Source organism: Centruroides sculpturatus, unplaced genomic scaffold (genome assembly GCF_000671375.1).
Source record: "Centruroides sculpturatus isolate CEXI.00-Female unplaced genomic scaffold, Cexi_2.0 scaffold142, whole genome shotgun sequence".
NCBI lineage: Eukaryota > Metazoa > Arthropoda > Arachnida > Scorpiones > Buthidae > Centruroides > Centruroides sculpturatus.
Genome location: NW_019384352.1, coordinates 379,912 through 405,703, shown reverse-complemented (window position 1 = coordinate 405,703; position 25,792 = coordinate 379,912). Strand labels below are relative to the sequence as shown.

General features: G+C 34.8%; 1 protein-coding gene across 1 annotated transcript in view; it reads right to left on the bottom strand.

Moving 5' to 3' along the window:
- Positions 1-3,546: 3,546 nt before the first annotated feature.
- Positions 3,547-25,792, bottom strand: part of LOC111638339 (PHD finger protein 12-like) — a 53,168-nt gene continuing 30,922 nt past the window's right edge. Inside the window, exons 3-15 of the mRNA XM_023384040.1 lie at positions 13,990-14,065; positions 10,803-11,037; positions 9,347-9,461; positions 7,878-8,010; positions 7,603-7,773; positions 7,365-7,505; positions 6,480-7,287; positions 6,255-6,377; positions 6,048-6,179; positions 5,871-5,966; positions 4,255-4,337; positions 3,969-4,178; positions 3,547-3,899 (exon numbers count right to left, since the gene is read on the bottom strand). Of these exons, the coding sequence (XP_023239808.1) occupies positions 3,681-3,899; positions 3,969-4,178; positions 4,255-4,337; positions 5,871-5,966; positions 6,048-6,179; positions 6,255-6,377; positions 6,480-7,287; positions 7,365-7,505; positions 7,603-7,773; positions 7,878-8,010; positions 9,347-9,461; positions 10,803-11,037; positions 13,990-14,065 (2,542 nt within the window). The 3' untranslated portion in view covers positions 3,547-3,680. The remainder of the gene's footprint in view (positions 3,900-3,968; positions 4,179-4,254; positions 4,338-5,870; positions 5,967-6,047; positions 6,180-6,254; positions 6,378-6,479; positions 7,288-7,364; positions 7,506-7,602; positions 7,774-7,877; positions 8,011-9,346; positions 9,462-10,802; positions 11,038-13,989; positions 14,066-25,792) is intronic.

Sequence of the window (25,792 nt, the reverse complement as noted above, 5' to 3'; positions counted from 1 at the left end):
TACATCGATACGCACAAATTCGAACAATCCTCGCCTCCATTCATTTGCATATCATGCGTATTCGTAATGAAATAACCCGAGAACCTGTTCCTCAAAATCTATCCCCTGACCCTCGTCCAGCAACGAACAGCGTAACTTTCTCGGCTCCTAAAAAATAACTTTTACATTATATTTTTAATCATAATAAATAAAAGTGCATATGGCGCCATCTGTTACGAGATATTGTTATAAACGTTTTTATATATTTTTCAAATATTATAAAATAGCAAGACTTAATTTCAAGGGTAGGGATGAGTTTCATAAAAAAAATTGTAAATGCTAATTACGAATAATAAGTTCATTAAGTCCAACCCCTCTCGAGATGTGACACGACTCCTCTACATTACCCATAAAAATTCCTTTAGGTTTTTTAACTACCCGGATCCCCAGAGATTACGCCAATTCGCCCATCAACATTAAAAACCTCAGATGTTTTTAATCAATTTGAAAATCCCTAGGAATTTTTCATGGTCCCCCATCCCTCACTGTGAATTTGGCCAAACCCATAATGAATATGAAATGTTTCTTAGTGCCCAAGGGCAGCATAAAAAATGAAAAATAGAATTCAAGCATTGGCCATTATTAGGACTATCATACTAAAATAACGTTAAGTGTCAGGCTATTGTAGGATACTTCAGTGCTCTGAGACTGCAACTGCCCTGTATGTCCAGGAAGTCCGTGAGTGCACAACACTTTTATGGACAAAGATTTTGGGTTTATATATGGCAATGTGACGTGGATGATCTGCCAAAAGGATGTCTCCTGGGAGAAAATGGGAAAATGGTCCCTATTTAGGTGTTAGACATTTAAAGAAAACGCAGAAAACTTTGTGACCAGCCCAGTGATAAGCACACAACTAATTAGCAGTGTGGTGCTTTCATGGTTTTTCTAAAGTATTAGTTTGGGAGAAAAACAAAGCAATTTGTGATTAGTTGAATTGGATCTGGGTGCGGTCCAGTTGTAAAATTATTTGCCGTGATACATGAACAGCAACTGAACAAGCACATTAAGGGCAGGATGACTACCCATACTCGGGTTGGCATGGACATAAAGGAAAGTATGTGACAGTCCTTCTAATTAGTCAGAAGTTGGCTCCCAAAAAACCTTTAAATTGGGATAGATCGGAGAATAGGGGTGAGGATAGGCTCCGTACTGACAGCACTTATAACTCAAATATTTGGCAAGTTCACAGAGGATAGAGAGAGGCTACACTCTTACGGAAGGGACACTCGGGCATGGGTGGTCTGAGATTGGATGAAAGTGCAGATAGAGCTTTTCCACGGTATGGAAATTAATGAGTGGACATCCCCAATTATTCTAACTTGCCCTTGGTAGTTGCTATGTCAATCGGTATGGTATGGTACCATAATAAACTGTCTTCTTTTGTATATAAACATGTATCAAACAAGTTGAATGTGGAGGTTTATTTCCTATAAACCTAATGTACATTTGAAACATCTCGGACCAGGCTATATCAAGAAAGTCACTCGAGACGGAGGACAGACAAAATTGTCAGTTTTATTCACTCAGTCATTGGTAGGCAGAAATACACTGAGAATTCAGTGTATAAAATGAATTTTGACTCAAAAATGATGCTCTCTCAGTCTGAATGTTAATAATGACGACATCACAGCTTTCTTTCCCTGCCCACTGTGAGTTCGGCCAGACCCAGAAGGGCACAGTGGAGACTGGGTGACTCTCCATTGTGGCAAAGCCCAACACATCTGGAACTTACCACCCATAAAAAATTCCTCAAAGCTGCTTGCCCATATCCAATCCTAGATCCTTCAGAGTGGCAGGCCGACGCCTTAAACCACCTTGGCCATTTAGCCATCAATTCAAATGAGCTCTGCTACAAGATTTGAAGAGGACACAAGACCTGATCTTTTTGCTCTATACATTTGTAATGTAATTTAAGGTGACAACTGATTCTATAATCTAGTATTATCACAAGAGAGATGCCAACACATTAACTATAGCAATCCATCATTTCTATAGTTAACATAAGGTATGTGCTACTTAACAACAGGGACGTCTTTAAGCGAAGAAATCACACACATATTTTATATGATAGGTCTAATTCTTGTATAGGCTATATATATAAAACAATGGTAAGTATTTACATACCTAAACATAGACAAGATACAGGTGGTTACAAAATTTTCAGCACTATTATAGGTTTATAGGATTTCTCTCGTATGTGCGGCCCATTATTACGTAGCGCATACCTGTAACGGGTGAATTTATTACTATACTCTCGATTACGAATATTATATACGAACAATTAAAATTTTTAAAATGTATTTTTTTTTATTAGAAAATAAAAAAAAGGATCAAACTCATTATGTACATTAAAGTCTTCATATTTAATATTACAATTGCTTAATTAATTATTATTATTGAACTCTAAGTATCGACACCATACCGAAACATATGCCACAAGTAAAACAATCGTAATTATCTTGGGGATTTGGCAGTCCGTAAACCACCGCAAATCTCCGAAATTCTAAAAACCTGTGTTGCGTTTGTGATTACGACTGAAATTTCTTCAAATAAAACCTCGCCGTTACAGAACTTTCTCGTCGCAAAACTCAATTCCGGGCATTTTGGCATACGGATTTTGATCTTTTTTCACGAAAATAATAATTTAAAAAATGTATTTCAAGCGAATGTACCATTTCAGGCAAACTAAATGGTGCAACAAGGCAGGAAGCGTAAATAAATAAATTAAACTGTAGCCTGTACTCTTCGATCGGAACCTTATCTCAACGATTACACCTCAGTAACTCCGCTAAAGATCGATACAATAAATTTAACAACTAACTTTTATTGTAAATAATATACTCAACTATCGTTGGTATATTTACGCTGATACAAAACTGTAGTGTGTTTTAAAGACCTGTCAAAAGTAAAAAGTTAGTTTAAAATTATTATTATTAATTTTAATTACACCTCGTTTTCCGTCGTTTTCTTAAAAATGTAATAATTATAGGAAAACTTCCTGTATAATGACGAAATGAGAAAAAAACAAAATTAGAACTACATGATAAAGGGGGATATAGAATTATACTGTTTATAGATACATGCAACAACATCCTGATGTAACTATATCAACACATCATGTTTCACATGAATAAAAACGGGGATTTAAAATGCACACAGATATTTTTTCCTTGATTTCTAAAGCACGTGAACGTACACAGAAATATTACATTGAAAGTGTATGATGTTTTTTAGACAATGATTTGTGCTCCAAACATGTACAAAATGTACAGTCTTTTCGCAATTCAGTATACACTATAAACAGTGAAATGGCAAGATCATCCATGTGAAGCCTGCGAGCGTTGAAACTGCAGCTTTATGTTCCTTCGTTATTGATGAAAAGAACATACTCCAACTCGAATCATTTTAACCGAACGGAGGAATGATTTGTGTTTTTGTACGAATCACTTTGCACATGAGTAATCCCTTCTTCATTTTGGCCATTCTGAGGGTTAAAAAAAACAAAAAAAAAAAAAAACAAAAAACAATGAAAATGTCTTGTCGCAGTGTGAGACGATCGAGTTTTTGTGCTGCGAGTCACAAAAAAATGCATTCCGTATATACAGAGTTACTTGGAAATTTAAAAAAGGAATTTATCCTTAAGATAACGAATTACTTGAAGAGGGCACGGTGCTGCTCTTTTGATTGCCGTTAACTGAGTTCGGTTTAATGCCGTAATCGATTATGGTAAATACAAACTGTAGGCATCCGCACTTTACATAGCTTCCATGATGCAACAGTGCCGTTCCTTCCCACCCCGCTCCACTACCGCCTATCAGGCTTGAGCTGCTCGCTTTACAGTTGCAAGGTTTCCACGACTGAAATGAAAATAAAGTATTAGTAACGATCGAAATGACAAATGCAATAATAAAATTAAACATCCTCACTTCTCCGGCACGGCCATTCATCGTCGCTCTTTCTGTAGAACCGAATTCTTTCTTCTCTCTGGCCTTTTCGGTCAGGTGCCGAACCGAGGCAACCGGAGAATTGGGAGACGAGGAGGGTTTGTGCTTCTCGGAAAAATCACAGGAATACAATACGTTATCTACAGTGGTTCCGTGCTCGCTGTAATTTAGAAGCTCATAATGTTTCGTAATCTAAAAATTGATAAAATAAATTTTATATGTTTGTCGTTATTCTGGGTAACGAATGTCGTCTGAACATTTTTCTCACCTCGTCGTAAAATATACATGCGTGTTTGGCGGAGACGAAATTACAGTGACCGTAATTGTTTAAGCAGACATCCATATCTGCACCTGGAAAGAAAGGAAAATATCTATTGAAATAAATTACAAAACTAAAATCAATATTAGACCAGTCATCTAACAATTAATGTTTATTTCACACAAAGATGAACCGCCAATAGAGAATCGCTAATCAGTGTGATAATTTCTCAAGGTAAAACAGTGGCACGGGTGGCGGGTGGCTCAGCAACTATCATCCATTTGGCACCCTGTGAAGAGATATCCAGAATGGAGGATTTTCATTAAATGTTGATGTAAACAATGTGGCCTGAAAGTGGTTCTGTAAGTAAGACCTGGAGTTCATGCGTGAAATATACATTCCTTCTGTAACATTGGGACAAATACCTCAATACATACAGTGAATATGTGGAAGTAATTGCATACAGTGTGTTCACAGTATCAACAAATACACTTTTGAGGTCAATTTATATGTTGATCTGACTTGTATGTCAACATACCACTCTGAGAGACATGGGTTTAAGATTCCCGATTTAATCCAGATATGCAGGATCCTCTTCTTCACACCATATAACCATATAATTACAGATCTAAGCAAAATCCTAAAGTGGCACCCTTATAGTGCTTTAATCAAAAAGCCCACACAACTACATCTTCAGACCACCAAAAAAGCTCAAGGGTCACAGGTATGCTAATGATTCCAAGATCCGAGATGCTATCAAAGACTGGTTCTGCAGCCAACCCCAGATTTTTTTCACTCGGAATATCCAAAATTTGGTGACATGCTAGGACACTTGACTGTACTGACAAGCAGATATGTAGCCCACATATCACTATTACTTTCTATACATTCATAATAATCAATAAACCATTACAGAAAAAACCAAATACAGCACTAAGGCCATATGACTAGTCACAAGGCCAAAACCAAATGGGTCCAGCATGGAATAGAGAACAATGCCTAAATTCATAGTAACTAATAAATTAGGGACCCAGATAGGATTTGAATCTGAATTCTTATGACAATAAGGTGTCGTCATTAAGATTCAGGAAGGGGCGCAATATTGTAATAATTTTGACATAAAAAACTTCTGCACAAATCTTCTACTGTGTTTGTTTCAGTCCCAGCTGTTGAGAATCTTTCTTAGAGCTAGCCATTTTTGAACCTGAAACTCTACTTGTACAGTGTCTCCATACCATACCTACATGTGCTGATGGATGACATTCAGTTTTACATTCTTTTTTGTCAAAATCAGATAATACTATATTGCTCTCCTTTATGCACTGCTGGAGAGGTCTGTTATCTTTTGTTCTTGCATATCAACAATGTTGCCATTTGCAGTTATATTAATTAACTCAGACTTGGAAGTTTTTTGTGGCAAAATTACTATGATATTGCTTTTCTATTGAGCATTCCTTGTACTTAAATTAATTTCTTAAATTGAAAATGCGAAAGGTTAGGCAATCGGCAAATGACCTTTGTATATACTCAAAGAAAATTAAATTAAACCAGAACCAATTACAGTTGTGCGATTACAGTTGCGTTACAGATAATACAGCTTTTGCTTCTGTAGTCAGCCAGCTTACCTTTTCCAACTGTTAAAGTTCTATAAGGCATCGGAACTGTTGGACCTTTTCCCGTTAGCGAGCACATCACTGCCCTAGCTCTTACCTCTGTAGCGTCTACATAAACATACAAATAAATATAATTTACCACATTAAAATGAATTAATCAAATTAAATAATCTTTAATAAAGAACGTACTTGATGAAACGATTCCATTCAGACCCTTTTTTGATCCTTGCACTACAGAATTTTTAGGTAAGAGTAACTCTTGAAGTCTCTGCCATGCTAATATCCGAATTAACCTTTCGTCTAACTTACTAAGTTCTACTTCTGTAATAAGAAAAGAAAATTGTTTTAAACTTTTTCATTTAAATTTATATTAGTTAATTAGAATACTAAACTTACCTCCGACACCTTCTATGCAGGCTTGTAAAGTACTATTCAGATTTAGTATGGCGGGAGACGTACTCAAAGCAGACGTTACATTAACTTTGGTTGGCAGAATGGCATTTGTGCATCCGGTTTTTCCTATCCAAACAGAAAGGTTCTCAATTCAAATATTTGCAATTATCGAATTTACAATTTGTGGCAAAAACAACTCAAAATTAAGTACTTAAAATGCCAATTTACCTGCATTTTGTAACGTGACAACTCTGGGACCAGATATATTATGAGGACTCTGAACTATTGTTACTTTACTATTTGCACCAGCTACGGAACGGCATAAATTCGACACAGATACCGGCGACGAAGATCGTATCGTCGTTCCTCCCGACGTAGAACAGACTATGTGGCTAGAACAAGGTTGCCTACATTGTAATACTGGAGAAGAGCCTACGTTAAACGTAAACTGGTTCTGTTGAGTAGAAGCCCCCGACACGTTTAGTCTAGTTACCGGAGTGGTAGTTCTCACCATTCGCGTCACCATCGTGATATTGTTCTGTTTATTGGTGCTGTTTCCGACAACTGTCTTCGCTTGTGTGACTGCCGGCCTTATCTGAACCTGCGTCGACACTACCGAACTTGAAGCACTTGTTTGAACACTAGTTGTAGTAACACTATTGTTATTTTTATTCACAATGGAATTACTTACACATTCTGTCCTATTTCCTACAGAAACTACTGGTTCGACTTTAATTTTTTGAAGTTCATTCTCTTCTAATTCACCATTTGGCATGTTATCGCACACTGTATGATTGAGCAAGGAAGTTAATTTATTCGACTTGACAGTTTTTTGAGTGTGATCGCACTCCGGGAGTATTCCACCATTAACGACTGGCTTATTCGATTCCGTTTTGCTTTCCGAAACTGTAGACGATGAAGTTTCGCTCGCTTTTGCTTCGGCCTTCTGCATTTCAGAAGTTTTATTTGCATTTAACTGTTTTTGTACAAGATATTTCGCCATACTGACTTGCAAAGCTACCACGCTGGATAACCACTGAAATGAAATTTCACTTAAGCAAAACAATAAATTACTTAGAAATTATATTATCATCTAAGAAATTTTATTATTACTTCGTCCTGCTCTTCTGGTGTGACTTCTGTATTTGCCGTAGTCGTTAACGAGTTATTTTCTCCCAGTTTAAATGGAGCTTCGGTTACCCTAGGCAGTAACGGAGGAGGATATTTATACTGTTCTTTTATTGCATTCGGTACCTATATTTTATTTTTGTAAAATATAATATAAAATATAATAGATATATAGAGAAAATAAAATAAAATATAATAGAGAATTTTGCAGAAACAAACTCACTTGAATCTTCTTCCTTGTTTGCACTTTCATTTTATACCTAAAGGGAGGATTTTTTCTATGAATTTTCTTTAGGAACTCTATTTTTACAGCATCTTGTGACAATGGACCTGAGTATTTATCCCATAACTTGACTCGTTCCGTTAAACTTACTGATGTTAAGAGCCTTTGATCCTAAATAATACAGATTTGCTAAGTACATTTCATTTGCATAAACAAGATAATTATAATTTAAAAGGAACGAAATGTTAGTAAACAAAGTGTTTAAGGTAACGTACTAAAATATGTTCCGGATGATTAGGACACATCCATCGTCCAGTTGGCAGTGTTGTGAGTGGCGGATCAAGGCAGTCGGCATGAAAAAGCAAGGGACAGTAGTCACACTGGATGAGCGGAGCTTTTCGACAACTCCTAGAAGTGTCTTTCTATTAATTTTTGTAACATATAGTAACAAATACACACTATTATTGAAAAAATTTATCCAATAATTTATATCACATGTTAATATTATGGACCACGTTTCTTAATTTTATGCATATTGTGATAATGTTAGGTTGAACTTGACAGAGAAACAGCCGACACTTTATATATGCATCTTATAAAAGTATTTGTTGTTTGGTAATGTAAGTAATTTAAAAAAAAAATCAGACAATGCCTGGACAAAGTGTTTCCTACAATATAAAATAATTTACTTAGAATATTGATCCACAGTCCAACTGTAATATTCCACACTGAGCAATTAGTTGTTTCACAAAACACAGTTTACAGAACAATATAACGGATTCCCCAAATAAATAACCGAATTCCTCTGTAGCGAGGTATCTGTAGAAACAGAAATACAGAATTTGGACTAACTGTGAGTGTAAGAAATGTCTGCTAAGCAGTGTGTCAGACCCTGTTTTGTACAGTGCTTGTTTCTGCATGTTTATTACAATGCAAACTGTTTGTACCTCTTATCGTATCTGATATGAAGCTGATTGCAACAATTTTCAGATACAACAGATCACTTTCAAAAATGAGATGCAGAGCTATGGTTTAGACTTGACCCTAAACAAGTCTACACTCAGGATTATCAAACGCAGCTATCGGGTTTATTCTGCACAATTCTTCGACCTGGAGATCCAGTTTGGCAACTTTTAAACTCGCTAAGCATCATCAAAACAGTCATAATTTTGGACGGTTTTCGAGAGTCAAACTGTAATAAAATCCTAAATGCTTAGAATGCGGATGTCATTGCAAGCAATCTTACTGTGTTTTCGTACAGGTGCGTTCACGAGTCATCTCCCATAGCCAGGTGTGTGGATGCAGAAAAACATTTTTCAAAACCTCAGTCAAGACACAACCAACAATGCTTAACAGTGATCAAGTACAAGCCTGAAAATGAGGACAAGTTAACATAAGAAATATTCTAAGCTTAGTACCATTTGTTTATAATTATTTTCAATAATTTAAGTGTCACTAAGACAAGAATTTCTATTTATATGTATTATATTCTTAATGTCAAATATGCTCCATGCCATTCTGATATGTTAACTGAGCTGTTGCATGATGCAGATGATCAAACTTTTGGCCAAAAGCATCCTTTTTATTAAAGTACAGGCTATCCGAACTAAGTTACTTTATTAATTAATTAATTTATGAACTAATCTGCTAAATATTACACTTAAAAAATCTAATTATAACTACGTCGTACATTAAAAATTTCATTTTTTTTCCCATTACTTAGCAATTTCTAATTATAACTTACTTTCGGCACTGGAAACACAGTCTGGCAGGCAAAGGCACTATGCCATTATCCAATTCATGTGCCAACTTTTTATTGGATCTGTATCCTTCCCTTGGTCTCGGTCTTTTGCTTGATCCTGTAATTAGTTCGTAAGTAATTCAATCTTTCATGTTGGATAAATTTTAATAAAATATCATCTTTAATCACTTTATCTGAGATGGCGATTTTTAAATAATTAAAATCTGAAGCTCTAGAAGCCTTACACAAATCGAAAGCAAGTTCAAACAATGAAATTGTTTCTATTAAATATAATGAAAGAATAACCTTGAAATTATATTTAAAAATAAGTTGTAAGAAAAAGTCAGGTCTTCAAAATAACGATGAATAGATAATCAATAGTAGTTTATCTGTTAATTTGAAGAAGGAAAAAAGGGAGGTCAGAATTGTTTTCCTTATCCTTAAAATACAGGCTCTTCCAAACGAATTTGACTATTTTAAATTATTATAATTATGTTAATTATTGTACAAGATCCTCATAACTTAATTAAAACATTAGAAAACTGTCCACGTTTTCTTCTAATTTTCCAATTATAATTTCTTGACGCGCACACCTTGTTTCACACAGCACACGTCCAACCAATACTCAAATTCTTCCTACGCTTGCAACGGCATATCCATTGTCACTCCTCCTGTGGCAACCACAATTCAGCTGCAAAATACAACTATGGAGTAGCACAATTACTCACATTGAACAATGCTGTTGCAAACTACATAACACAAATCACCTTCTCTTGTAGAGTTGCTGTTTTGTTTACGACACTTCCTAGAAGTAGTAGAAGAAAGGATGTTTGGACGCTGAAGGGAGACGAAACTCGAACGGTTAGTCTATCAATTGGTGTATGTTGTGTACTTCTTGGATAATAATTAACCTAATTACAGTAATTTGAAATGGTAGCATTCTTTTTGGAAGACACTGTATAAATTTATCGTGTAACTCAAATAACTACCATTACTAAGAAAGAAATTTTGGGTGTAAAAACTGCTAAGACAGGAAAAGGTGCATGTTTATTTAATTACTTCACATATTGAGGCATTTCTGCATTTTCTCAGACTTGCTGGCTGCTCAGAAATCTTTTCAAGTTGTTCTTAACTTCACTGACAACGTTGTGTTGCTTTCCTTTTATCTATCTTCATCTTCTTCATTTGTTCCATTAACCACGGATGACAAAGACAAAGATAAAATTAACCCACATGCTCTTCTAACAAAAGAGTATAGACAAAATCAATAAGGGATTGAAGCAGATAGTAAGCCCGAAAGCACATTCTTAATTAAATAAATGGCTACTGGTCGAGTGTGGCTTCTCAAACAAAAGGACTTACAAACAGGTTTGACAGAATAGAATTTAAAAAAGGAAAGCGAGCAAAAATAAACCTAATTTACGTTTACGTTTGTTAAAATGCAACTAAAATAACTTACCAGGTAGTTGTGTTGTGCAGGTAAGTTCATTTGGCAGCTGGAATTGCTTTGGATTCATGGCAGCGGCAGCTTTTACTAAACTGTACAAAGGATTGCTAATACTTTCTTTATTTTCTTTTGCTTTCGCTGGAAGATCGGTCGTGGTGCTCTCTTTTCCTCCTTCCGCATTGCACTTTGATACGGTTTTGGTATTTGTTTGTCGACCCTGAGTAGCCGTCACTAATGCATTATTTTCCTGTGGAGAACAAAGTAAATTAAAGATTAGTCGATTATTACGGCAAATATTCTGAAATTAAACTGGTTATAATTAATCTGATGTATTACTAATCCAAACTGTTCCAACCAACTTTTAAGTCAATCGCAAAGAAGGAAAAACAAATTTGAACTTATGCCAACGTTGAGGAAGCTTAAAAACATTTATGTTTGTGTTTATAAGGCTGACTTATTAACAAATAAGGTGATTTGCTATTTATGGTGCAATTTGAATATATAATATTAGAGGTTAGTGCTAGAGAAGTCAACCTTTCTAACAATAACCTTGATAACAATAAATATAAGATAAAAATATGCTTAAAACTAAACATAATTTGAAGATAAAGGCAAAAAACACTTGAATACCTCTTCATTCTTGTGCCATAAGAACACAAACACTAGAGAATTCAACCATCTACTACACTTAATTGTGTTCCTTTCATATGAAACTTCCAACATTTGTGTTGCTCTGGTTTTAAAAGCAGGGCTGTGGAGTCGGAGTCGGAGTCGTGGAGTTTTGGCTGGAGTCGGAGTCATCAAAAAATCTGCCGACTCCCTTTTTACTTACCAACTTGTTATGTATATGAAATGGAGTCGGAGTTGGATGGTAAGGAAAAGTCGGAGTCGGTAGATTTTTACGCGACTCCACAGCCCTGTTTAAAAGTCTAAGAGACTTTTAAAACCCAGTGCTATCTAAAAAAGAAAAGCTACAGAATCATCTAGATTCTGAGCTATACATTCATCGTCTGAAGTCAACAAGAGAAATAAAGATCACAAGAAGCTGGGTAACTATTATCAGCATCCTAAACTAGGACAAATGTGAAATAAGATTGCATTCTATACCATAATAGATATATTGGGTTGTTCGGAAAGTAAGTTCGTTTTTTTCCGTGGAAAAAAATGCAATATTCTTATAATAAATAAATATTTTATTGAATTATAAGTTGACCATTTTCGTCAAATACCTGTTGTCATCGTTTCTGGTAGTAGCACGATTTCACATTCATAAAAGTTTTGATCGTTGCTTACAAAAAACCGATCCAAGTGATTTTTGACATCATCATTTCAAGTAAATGTCTTACAGTTAAAAAAAATTGTATAGACTGGAACAAGTAATAATCTGAGTGTGCTCGATCTGGCGAATACGGTTGGTGTGATAGCACGTCCCATCTGAGTTATAACAGTTTCTGACAAGTTACCAAACTCGTGTGAAATTTGACATTATTGTGGTAAAACACTACACCTGTTTTTTTTATCAATTCTGGCCGGCTTTTTCTGTTTGATGATATTACGCAATTTGTTTACTCGAATGCAGTACACTTTTGAATCAATTGTTAAATTTTCCGGTAAAAGCTCCAAAAAAAAAATTTCCTTAAAATCTCACCAAATAGAGCATTTCTCTTTAAGAATTCGTGGAATTCATATATCGAGCTTTGAAACGAAACCAATTTGTTTCAAGTACTCATAAGCAGTTCAATTTGACAAATTTAATCTCTTAGTGATTTCACGTGTTGTTATTCCGCAGTTTGCTTCAATCGGTACTTTTATTTTGTTTTCATTGGCTTCAATTGGCCATCCATAACGTGGTGCATCTTCAATACTGAAATTGCGAGAACGAAATTTTGTAAACCAGTTTTGGCACTGTCGTTCTGTCAACACATCTCCACCATACATGTCACACGATTTTTTTCTTGCTTGAACAGCATTTTTATTTTTTGGTAATAAAAAAGCAAAATATGCCGAAGATGCTGCTTTCGATCTTCCATATTTGATGGGACGCAAAAAATAAACAATTGCACGAAATCAAACAAAATTTTTTACAAATAAGCCATAAAATGCTAGCTGTCAAAATATATAATGATAATACGGTTTAGAACGAAAATGGTGGGAAAAATACCACTAATCCGTCTAGTGGTAAAAAAAACGAACTTACTTTCCGAACAACCCAATAGATTGCATTCTATACCAAATACTAGAGTATTTACATTGTATATACTCGAAACTACAATATACATGAGTTTGCCTTGTTTGTACAAACTTGTGTCTTATTAACGGCCTTGGTAAGTCTTGACTGCAGGGCAGAAAATCTAATGTATTGATTTTTGCAAGTTGTCGCATCCACTCGTGAGAAACAAATGCTTTTTTGCATGCTCAGAGTGATTTGTAACCTACAACTCACGTAGGCATCCAAACCATCGACTAATCTTGTCGGCACATTTGGGTGTAACAAAATGTCGGCAGTAGTCTTATCACATGAACTTTTCTGCTCCGAGAAAAGCAGTTTCAATGGGATTTACATTTAAGGAGCTTCCTTAACAATAGCAACACGTTTATGGTACAGATGCTACTAAATGTACAATATTTTGCATGTATAATGACCAATGTGTGTGTAGTGGAAGTGCAAAAACTGTTAAGAGTTTGAATTCGGGTAGCTCATGTCTTATAGCATCCCCAATCTGGAGGCACACTTCAGAAAAAGATATCGACAGCCCTGTTGTCATAGCATCTTCATCCAGTAATTAATATTCACCATCTCCTTTATTATTACTTTTTTAAAGTTTTTATAATAAAATTTTATTGATACTTTTCTGGTGGATGTTACGATATTTAAAAGACTACTGTGTGTGTAATGTTAGCATAATATATTTATGTACTTTTTCTTTTGTTTTATTCATTCTTTCTTCCCTTTTTTTTCTGTACATTTCATGATATAATATGCAATGTTACATACTTGCTTACAGTCTTTCTTTATTTACAGTATTTACTTTTATTTTCGCCGACAATGCATTTTTCGGAACGTAATCCCACCCTAAGTCGAGGAGAGACTGTATTAAATATTCCAGTTGTAGTTTTTATATAATTAGAATATACAGAGAACACAATATTATCATTATAATCAACAATTTTCCATTCATAATCATAAATTTGTACTTACTCTGTAAGGTAAGACCTTGCAATTATGACAAACCCACTCTCCGGAAGGAAGATCGTCTTCGGAAAGAGGAGGATCACTGAAAGATAAGTTTTATTATACTTTATTTTGTGAAGATCAAAATAATTTAAAATTATCAGTCACAAATTTCAAAAATTATCCTTTCAATTTATTAATGACAAAGCATTTAGATTGGTTTATAAAAATGGATTATCCGAGCTCACATTAACGTTTCTTTCACACAGTTATGATTTATATTTGGGAGAATATATCATTTCGTAAGCCCACGGGTGGTGAGCAGATAAAAACCAAAACACCGTCACGGGTTTGTATCTTGCTAATGGGCACTGCCCGATTTTCTTCATGCGTCTAACACCTAAACAGTGGAGCAGTTTCCGCGTAGAAAGGCAAGGGCACTCTGCCAAGAGGAGGTGCCTTCCAGGGATGGTACCTCCCCTCTTGGTAGATTGCCCCTTTGTAATATTGCCTTACACCACCAATCCAATGCATTATTTTGTGTTGATATAGTTGTTTCACAACTGGAATCCACACTGAATCTTTTTACAGATTTCCACGAGATTATCGATACCGAGAGCAGCATTAACTGTTTTTTATTTTTGCTAGTGCATTCAACAAACTTATGTTCATCATCATAATGCAAATGAAACTTTAAAAATAGAATATAATGTTCTATTGTAAGTGGAACACGTATTTAAAATTAAAAAACCATTATGAGCATGATACAAAGTTTGATTATTCTAGATGTTGTAACGTCTTGCAGCGCATGCGTGGATATAGACCCATGTTAAAGGTGTGATAACAAATGTACATCACTATTTAACAATTTATATAGCACAACTCAAACACTGAACAGATCAAGTATGGGAGTGTTGCATAGCTCCAAGGTTGTTGTGAAGAGAGATTCCCACATAAATAAGAGTTTCCGATTGCTGCATCATCTGAGTAGCATTGTTTGAGCCCTTAACGGGTTGTAGTTCTGTTCGAGCATGGTTTTTGCAAGATCTGTGGTATGCTTTCCTTTCACCACATCATTCTGGTGCTCGACTAGGTGGCCAGCAAGCATTCGTTTCGTGGTGCCAATGTATCTTGTGTTCACCCCCGTTACAGGATTCTCCAACAGTACAACATAGATTCCCAATTTTTCAAAGGCAGAGAATTTATCCTGATCATTGCAGATGAGTCTGCGCATATTCGTTAGTGGAGATAGGAGCAGGAGAAGGTTATGTTACCTGAATATATGGCAAATGCATATGGAAAGGTATGGGAATGGTGGTTGAAATAATGACACCTCCCTCTTGTTGTATAGTGTTGTGCTTGGAAATAGAGATTTCCGAACCATGTTACACACATGTGAACTTAGCAGGTGAAAAATCAGCCATGCATACTGTCACACTGATGTTTAACTCAATGTTTACAAGTGCTTGCATTGAAGATAATAAGAATGCTCTTCTAATAAGGGCAGTGATATCAGCATCAACATATCGTAAAGGTTGGAAAGCATCTGCCTGAATGATACGAGGCACCATATTAAATTTATGGAATACTGAGAATAGTAACCCCTTCAGAATGCACAAATCCAAGAATGTTATTGCTGCATCAATCTCTTTCTCCCAAGTGAAGTTGATAGAGGGGTATACACTGGACATTTGTTGTTTTAAGATAAGAAATGTCTCATCTGTATTCTCCCGTGTTATGAGAATATCATCAACATAACACAAATACAATAGCAGGTAGTGGATGGCTTAGAGAGAAATTGAATGTTCTGCATTCAATTTCTCTCGCGATCAGTTCTGCTAGAACAGCAGATAATGGAGAACCCGTAGGAACTCCCTGTTTCTGTAAATAAACATTCCCATTAAAACAAAAATAGTTGTGCTCCGTGATGAAGATCAGCACATCATATATATCTAGTATTTGTTGAGCACTAAAGCCCTTCTTGAGGAATAGTGAATTGATAAGCATTACAGCTTCGAAAGTGGGCACCGAAGGGTACAAGGATACTTTGTCCAGTTTGTAGAAGCTGTATGTACTGGTTTGTATCGCACCAATGCCTGAAGTGATAGTGGATTTAGCAACCAAGGACAAGGAAGTAACGTAGGGCAAGTCTGGGATCAGTGTGCAAAGAAACTTAGCCAGTGCCTTTTCTAAGAAATAGGTAGGATGAGGCCTCTTGTTAAACAAACCAAACGCTAAAACTGAAACTCTAAGAAATGAACCACAAGAAACTTTTCTCTTTCCAGAAAAGTTCCTTGTGTATTTACTGGACCTCTTGTTTACAAATGGTGGCAATGGCCAGTCAGCCTTACGTGTTTTTGGCTCAAAGAACAATCTGGGGATATAACATTAGAGTAGTGTCAAGACACCCAGTTAGGACCGATATCACACCTGTTAGGATAATGATTTTCCTCATTTTTCTCTATGACCATTGGTGTAGATTGTGGTCGGGAAAGAAACTCATTGGCCTCAAGGATAAAGTCTTATTCTTTACACCACAAATTTCTTGTCCTTATCTGAGACTAAAAAGTCTCAAGTCGGCCCTAGTGAAGAAGTGCATTACTGTTTGGTAGTCTACACAATGTTTATACTACAACTTCATCCGTGTAATTGTAATATGGAGTCTTGACCACCATCTTTTGTTGTTTGTAAGCCAAACATACTAACCACTGGAGTTTATTGTCTAATTTCTTTTTTAGTACTTGCAAGGAACTGGCTGATATACTATGTATTTTACCCAACAGATCATAAAGTGTAGACGAATCACACACTTTGATAAACTGGAGATGCACCACATAAAGCTTGAGCTTGACTTCCGCAAGCTATTTTAGTTTGTTCCTAATCTGTTTTGTACGGAGAGATCTTTCCACATTTGGAAGTATCCCTTTATTGCACATTCGTAACAGTTTTTAATTTTAAATAATATGTGTTCCACTTACATTAGAACATTATATTCCATGTTTAAAGTTTTGTTCACCTGATGATGATGAACATAAGCTTGTTGAAAGCACTAGCAAAAATAAAAAAAAACACTTAATGCCGCACACTGTGTCTTTACTTCCCACTCAGTGTTCTTTACTTAAGTCATACAGAAATTACAAATAAAAGTTTATTAAAAAAAAAAATCAGTATCCAATACGCCGGCATTTCTCGACCTTTTTCTCATTGCGAACCAGTAATATATACAACTATGAATTATGCTTATTTATTACATATACACATGCTTATCTTGAGTTACTACACATAACAAAGCATGTATGGTAACTCTACATTACTATTTAAATGTCACCCGTAATCAACTGCGTCAGCATGGACAAATATTTTTCTGCGGGTCTGTGAGAAACACTACTTTCCAAACTTTTCAAACTTACTACTCCCTTTTAGCGTATATATTTCTTACATTTTGTTTTGTTTGTTTCAAAATAAATTCTTGTCCCCCTTGACTTCTGACATCCCGTTGAGCCTTCTACAACCTCAAGGGGGTGGTAGCACCCACATTGGAAATCACTGCTCTACACATACATACAACACAGTAATACAAATTATCTGCCCTTAGAGCCTAATAATGGGAGCATTTATACACAACTCACATACAAAGGATACCAATAAAACTTAAGATTACCAAAATACACCATTTTTTTCCAAAAATATAATTAAGAAATTAATTAAAATTATATTATACACACATTAAGACAAGGAGAATTTCATCGACATTAGACATATAAAAAAAAAATCTATATCCCGAGCTAATAAACTTAATACTTCTGCGTGTATATACGACAAAGAACCAACAGAAATTTGAACATATACAGAATTACGACAGCGACTAAGGACCTTAACATTAATACCAATATACATGGGGCGTACTTTCACGGTCACGACACATCAACGACTAATATCTGCGAGGGGTTTGATCTAACAACACGTAAGGCATACTTCTGCAGTCGTAACATATTACTGACTAACAACTACCAGACAACAGATCTACAATGTTACAATATTCCAGAACACATATATATAGATTAGAGGAAGACGTGCATCAAAGATAAAAAACAAGGGGCATACAAAATGTACGAAATTTACAAACAAAAAAAGTAGAAGGCGAATGCGTCAATCAATAAATACTATCACACAGAAATAATGTATACCATTAATTAACATATTAAAAATAATTTATAAAAAAAATAACTTATAAAAAGCATGAATATTTATTTAAGACAAAAGCTTATCCTGAACATTGTTTACAAAACATAGTTAAAATATTTTTATACATTTACAAATTACTTTTTAATATATCTTTCAGTTTAAAATCGGAATGCGTTCCATAAATTTCTCACTTTAGAGTCATAAAATTAAGTGCCGACTATAAAAAAAAACGATTTGATTCGGTTAACAACCCTTAAAATTAGTTTATAAATCCATAAATGTAATTAAAAACACAATTCTAAGTGATAATTTAGCAATTTAGAATAAAAAGAACAAAGTAAAAAAAAAAAAAAAAGCAAGCAGACAAATGTACAGGACTGCGTACGTGTTTACTGCAGAGGTCAATCACCTAGAAGAATTAGTAATGTCTTATTCTAATGAGAAATTTAAGGAAAATCCGAAGTAAATAATTCATCTGCTTTCATAAACAATCAGACTTATTTGAAATGATAATTTATTTAAATAAATTAACTAAATAAAGCTGGACGGGAACGTTGGAATGCACTTTTTACCGCCTCTCTCTCCGGCTACGGAGTGACTTTGAATTATTTACTATTGACAAATCAATAAATTTAATAATAAATTTCGATATTTTCCTCCAATAAAATAATCATCGCGGATACTTATTAAGATATTTTTTGAAGGGCGGAGAAGTTCCGCATTTATTTTGTTGCACGCGACGCAGAAATTTATATTTACCGACGGCAATAGTACTTTATCCTCTGTAGTTGTTAATGCTATAGTCAATACAGTTTAATTTTTGTAGCTCATACTGGTTTACAAATCTCATTTCTAAATATGTATGCACTTTCAATTTATGGGTGTACACTGTAATAAAGTTTGGTGGCTTGAATAATAAGAGTAATTAAACAAATAATGCATTAAATTTTAACTCAAGTTGAACTTAAGAATGCTTCAATACTTTTAGATATCAAATTTACATCTGAAAATATGTAAAGATAAAATACTGCTGCTGCAAAAATGTTAATTTGAAATAACACATTTACTCAAATATAGCGCGCGCCTTAATTTCTATGCACTCGCCCCATAGATATTTTTTCCAAAGTAGACAACTCTACAAATTTATTGCATGGTAAAGTAAGTTGGCATGCAATAAATACCACTACCTTCTGTGGTATCTAAGTCGAAAACTCTGTTAAATGTACACCGATTAATTCTGCAGAGTAACTACAGTGGCTAAAGTTTTTAGTTTCCAGAGTAATTCGATGGCAGAGATAGTTAGGCTGGTGACGCCGTGCCATATGGTACCACGGCAAAGCTCTTTGGCATGACATGCAAGTAGCTACGTGATGCCCGAGGAGGAGGAGAAAGTGCAAATTTATGGAGTCAAACAGATTCGTTGATATATATGCTAATGTGTTAAGTGGCATGTCGATACGACATGTTCCGTTTGCACAGCCCATATACCCACCAAAGCGACATGCCACAACAAAGTTTCATTTCGACTGGACACACTTTGTTGCTCTCAGGTGGCTAGGTCGTGGTTATTCCTGTATACAAACACAGGGAGGGAACATTTGCCATGAAGTATCCCGCATGTCACTACTCCAAAAGTGTCGGCCTATCAGGAAGACATGGGAATGAATCCAGGTAAGTAACTGGCAGGACTTTGTCAGAGCCATCCCTCACTTGCTGAAGGCCTGGTCAAACTCACTACAGTATGGAAGAAGAGATCTTAGTGTCCGCAGGAAAGAAAGAGCCAGAAGAAAAAAAAGTTTTCTAAATAAAGCAGTTATCTTTATATTTATTATTAAACTCAGTAATAACTAATATTAGCTGAACACATGCACTCTCATCAGATTAGCAAAGCTAAGTAACAAGAAATATTTGGCGAGGAATTGTACAGTGATGCCAGGTTTGTAATCCCACCCCAAGCTCGATAGGTCTGGCCGGTTCATAGTCTGGATTAAAAGGAAGGGGAGGTAACAGGAAAGACATTTGGTCATTAAAAAAACTGTATCAGGAAAAGCAGTGATTCACGGGAAGTGAATCTAATAATACTAGAGGAGGAGGAGAAGATGGAAGAGATGCTTGTTAAGTTAAGGGCCAGAACACATGGATGGATATTTTTGCATGTAAAATTAGGTTTGAAATTCTGCACTAGCACATACAGACAAATATTTATCGTGCTGAAGTCAGATGACTGAGTCAATTTGAGTGTTTCACTCGAAGATGATCGGAATGGGAATGTGCCTCCACACAGAAATTTCGGTGCCAAATCCATCACCAAGTGAAACATGCAAACTGCATCTGCGAGTGCTGGTGCAGAATTCCACACCTAATCTTATATGCAATAATACATGCATACACACAAATATGTTTGTATGTGCTTGTGCATACATCTGTATGTGTGTTGTATGCTTATATGAAATGATTGTAAGCATGCCAGTGTGCCTGTGTGTTGCGAGGAGCATGGTATGCATGTAAGTGTGCACATATAGCACAGAAATATTGTCGCTGCTATCTAAACTGTTTCAATCAACAATCCAAAAAGAATTATGCCAATTAAATTTGGAAGGAAAGTTTCTTCTTTACTTAAGTAAACATTATTCAAATTTTATGTTAACGACATACATTTCAAACTTTTTATGGCTCCTCTTAATTTATTTTTTTATGAGATAAAAAAACATTTAGGTTTTAAAGTGGTTAAATCCAAAATAAATGATTAAAAACAACTGTTCGAAGTGCCAAGAATGTAAATTTGCTTAATTTTTTTATGCAAACTAGATTTTTGTCCCTTTAATTTAGTACCTTTTTTTTTTGTTTTTGCTTCTTATGCACATGTTTATCATTAATATGCTATGTCAAGAGGCTTCCGAATCCCTCAGTATATAAATCTGTGCAAATTTATGCGTAAAATTTAATTGTCAGAGTAATTTCTATTATAAACTTACCACATACGCATTTTAAAAGTTGCAATTGCTTGTTTGCACTTTAACGAGGGAGGAAAAAATAAACAGGAGGCGGCAAAGGACGAGAAGATGAAGTGAAAAAGAGAATATCAGATCATACGTTAAGTTTGTTTTGTACATTAAGACGTAATATTTAGAAGTTAACACAGATTTAAAGTTTTTTAATTAGAAGCAACCACTTTACTTGGTTAAATTAGAATTGCTTTCCTTTACTCTCTCGACGGATGTTACTAGCTCAGGTACAGTTTATTACATTAAAACGAGCAATTATTTATTGTGACGTCGTCACAATGCCGAGCTGCAATTTTTAATCGTATTTTTATAATTTATTTCATTTAAAACCTATGCTCTCCATCTCAAATTAGCACTGTCTTGCCCCTGTACACCATACTTTTCTTGTTAGCAATAGAGTCGTGCCAGTCGTCTATCTAACTCCTTTGTAACTTCTGGTTTGCATTGGAAATTTGGATATAGTTAATCGGGACCTCCTAACACGTCTTTCCATATCTGGTCTCAGCTTTCATCTATCTAACTCTGTTCTCGAGGTTAAGGAAGGACGACGTATTGACAGACAGTGGGAATTTATAGGTAAGGAGTAGACGGTAAGAGGAGAAGAAGAAGAAGAAAGAGGAAAAGCAGGAAAAGGAAAAACAAATGTTTTAAAATAAATGATAGGAAACTCAAGCTGCTTGTTAAGGTAGCCAAAAATAAGAATTTATTAAGAATATTTCAGCTAGTTACACCCAAGTTGGGTGTAGTTAGCTGAAGCTAGCCAAATAGTTGGTGGAAAACATTCCTAATAAATTCTTATTTTTAGCTTCCTTAACAAGCAGTTTGTTTCCTTTTTATTCAAATATGGTGCCAAGTTTTACTTGTTTTAAATCAATGCCGTATTAACGGAGAGTTTCCTTTTAATCGACAACAATATCGACCGACAAAGTTCAATATCTCGAGAGACAAAAATAATACTATAAGTATATAATTCTAATATTGTTTTCATAACCTTTAGAATTAAAATTTGACAGAATTATTTTTACAAATTACAACAAAAGTATTTGGAAATAAAATAACACAAAAGCTTATTTTTCGACAGTCATCGAAAATCACTTGATAAACATATTTACCCAGTTTCGTATGCTTTGGAATCAACTAAAAAAAAAAATTAAGATTTGTGATGAACTTGAAAATTTTAGAAAATGTCATTACTTAAAAAATAAATTGCCAATTGTTACATATGTATTATAGATAAACCAATACAGAAGACTTCCTCTTATCCCGTCTTGCTTTAATGGATCGTATTTTTATCCAGTTTTTTTTACGCGAATCGAATTTCCAGTGTCGATTCTGGGAGCGGGTACAATGCACCGTAATGATTCTATATACTTTTCACTTTATTTCGTCTTCACTATCTATAATTGTTTGGATTGCAGGCACTTCGTACATACAGGATCTTCTTACAAGAATGCTACAATTTTAAATTATTGTAATTATATTAATTATTATATGAGAACATCGTAATGTATAGTTTGCTTTGTTAAGTTATGGCAATGCAACACTAGGGGATGCCTTCCAAGAGGTCTTTTTAGGGGTAACTGGCCCTATTCAGGCGTTATAGGTGTGGAGAAAACCCAGAAAACTCCATGTGGCCAGCCCGTCCTGGCGAGGCATAAACCCACGACTGAACTCCCAGTGTTCGGGGAGCGAAACCGCTCGGCCGCTGATGGGCCCCTTGTGCAATAATGAAAAAGAGGAATACTTCCTAGCAGACCGTGAGTTTGAAGGAGTAGGCAGCATAATTGCATGAAAAAGTTAATGGCATTGAAAAATTCTTAGCCAGTGAAGAATAGTTTTCAAAATGGAAAAAGACCTTAAATGCTTATATAGATGTTTGCAACAAGAAAGTGTCAGCAGATCAAGATGCCAAAAACAAATTTTTTCCAAAATATTTAAACGTTATACAGAAGGAAAATGTTACTTCTAAACAACTCTACAATTTGGATGAAAACGGCTGTAAATTTTAGGTTTCTGCTAATAGCACCACAAGAAGTATTCTCTAATGGTTTCAAAATGAATAAAGGAAGAATCTCTTTCTATATATACGCTGCTAGAAGTCACAAATTGCCTCTTTTCATTGTAAGAAAGACACCCAGACCAAGGGCATTTAAAAACAAGCTTCAATGCTTTATGAGTTTACTATAAAGCTCTGAGGTCAACTTGAATGAATTATTTTCTCTTTATAAAATTGCTTTTGACAGAATTCAATTCCAAAAAGTTAAGATGCATTTAATGTATTTGAATATTGTTTCTATTGATATCAGGGTGGTGTTTCATCACCCACGTTATGTCTTTGGCGCAACTTACAGATTAAGATGTGATAATCTAAAAAGGTATTAGGGTTGTTTAAAAAGTAGTGAGATGACCTGCAAAGGAGCTGTCACAGCAAAATAAAGTTTGTAACAGTTTGAAGCCTGCTCTTGAGATACGATTTCTGCCTCCGCCCAAAAGTGCCACGTGGCGAAGAAAGGGCACACTGTCAATGAAGGAAGAGCGGGGACAATGTAAGTGATTATACAGTATTACCTGGTTTTTTTCACTTGTTCCCAACACTCAAACAACATCTGAAAGGATAATGTTTCAACAGTAAATACACTGTCGACGGTGTAAGGACCAAGATGAATCTTTTATTTGCCAAAGGTTCACAAAGCTGGAGCACTGCTGGGAGAAGCACATCACATTCCATGGAAACTACAAACAGAAATGTTAAAATACCATTTGCCTGGAATAACTCTTTCACAGGAAGGCTTTTCAAACACCCCTTGTAAACTTCTTTCAGAAAGTCTCGAGAGGAGTGCCAATATAGAAGCGGAACTCGCTGAAGCTCTTAAATTTTACTATCAACGATGCAATTTACACATTGGCGCCTATTTTTGAAGAAATGGCGTCATCGACGTTTGCAAGGATGGGGATAAAACTAACCCAAAATCAAAATTCAATCTAGACTATGCACTGAAGATTTGACAACATTCTATAGAATATGGATGTGAATAACGTTCTAGAGAATGGCGTGTTAACAGATGATGAATTCACCGAAGCAGTTGTTCAAGGAGAAGCAGAACAACAACAACCCAAGAACTCAGAAGCTACGAGCAGCAATAAAAAAGATTATATTATATGAAAACTGTGCTTTAAATACTTAAAACCCTAAGCCTTTTTTAAATCTTCCAATTAACTTATGCAAATCAACAATATTACATTAAAATTAATTATAATAGATGTATTATTTCTCTTGAAATAAGCTAACACAGGATTTCTAAATTTTTGCATTTGCCACTACTCTTGGCAAACACTCATTGGTAGGTTTGATACCCAATATCTGTAAAATTTTTGTAAAAATACTGGTTGATAAAGACCTTAGAAAGGCTGAAATGCATTCTGATTAATTCGGATAATTGTCAATAAATTTCCAGAACCGGGCTTAGTGTGATAAATCCGTAAGGTAGGAGGTATTAATCTTGTATTATGTGATGATAATTAACAAATTAGAAGCAATAGATTAACACATTTAGCCTTTGCTAAGATTGGTTTCGTTATACTTCGTTCTGCTTAAATTTACAGTTTTCGAGAGCCAATTGACGGCACTGAACAAGGACTTGTCGTATTATCTAACCGAGAAGCCATCTCATAATACTGTAATTTATATGTAAACTTTCTTTAAATTGAGTAAATAATCTAGAAAAAAACAATGGGAGTTTTGTTAAAATTTTCTTGTAAACATTTAAAAATTCTTAATAAATCAAAATTGGAATAATAAAAAATTTCACAGACAATTGTCAATAAATAAAGTTTCAAGTCACTTAATATACGGATTTTTATTTTTCAATAAAATAAATAATCATCTGGAAACAATCCAAATCAGATTGAGAATGTAATAAAACACAATACAAAGCTGACGAATCAAGCTTTTCAAAGTATGTAATTCACATAGAAAATCTATTTTTATTCATAAAAGAATTTTAATACGAAAACAATTTATGTATAAACAGTTAACTTTGTCCATTAACAACCAAGGAATTACATACCACACTGCTTTGAAACTAAGAATCGACTCGACGGAATAAGACAATGCAACACGCGGACAATCTGCAAAGGGAGTGCTTCCCAAGAGGCCTTTCTACGAAAAACTGGCCCCTATTTAAGTGTTACATACGTTAAGAAAACCTGAGAAACTCTGTTTGTTGGGCACAAACTCGCAATCGACTACAAGTGTTTATTGGTTTATCCATTCGGTCACTCGATACTAAGGTGAATCCCGATTTTTAAAGGGATTTTAAGGAAAAATTGAATGATTATTTAAGTAAAAAACATTAAAAATTCATTTAAAATAAAGTATAATTAAAAAACTATTTAAAATAAACAGGAATTATACTTGAATACACAGTCCTATTCTCTCAAATCGTTGAGTATATGAAATTCACTTAAAAAAAAAAAAAAAAATACAGCAAATTGTAGGCAAGATTCCAAGAAAACTTCATGAATTAATTATTTATTAAGTCAGTTTACATACATATTAAACAGACAATTTTTATTAATTATTATGTTATTAAAAAATAATAGTAAAACCATGTACGGCTCATTTCACGAATCCTGTCTGG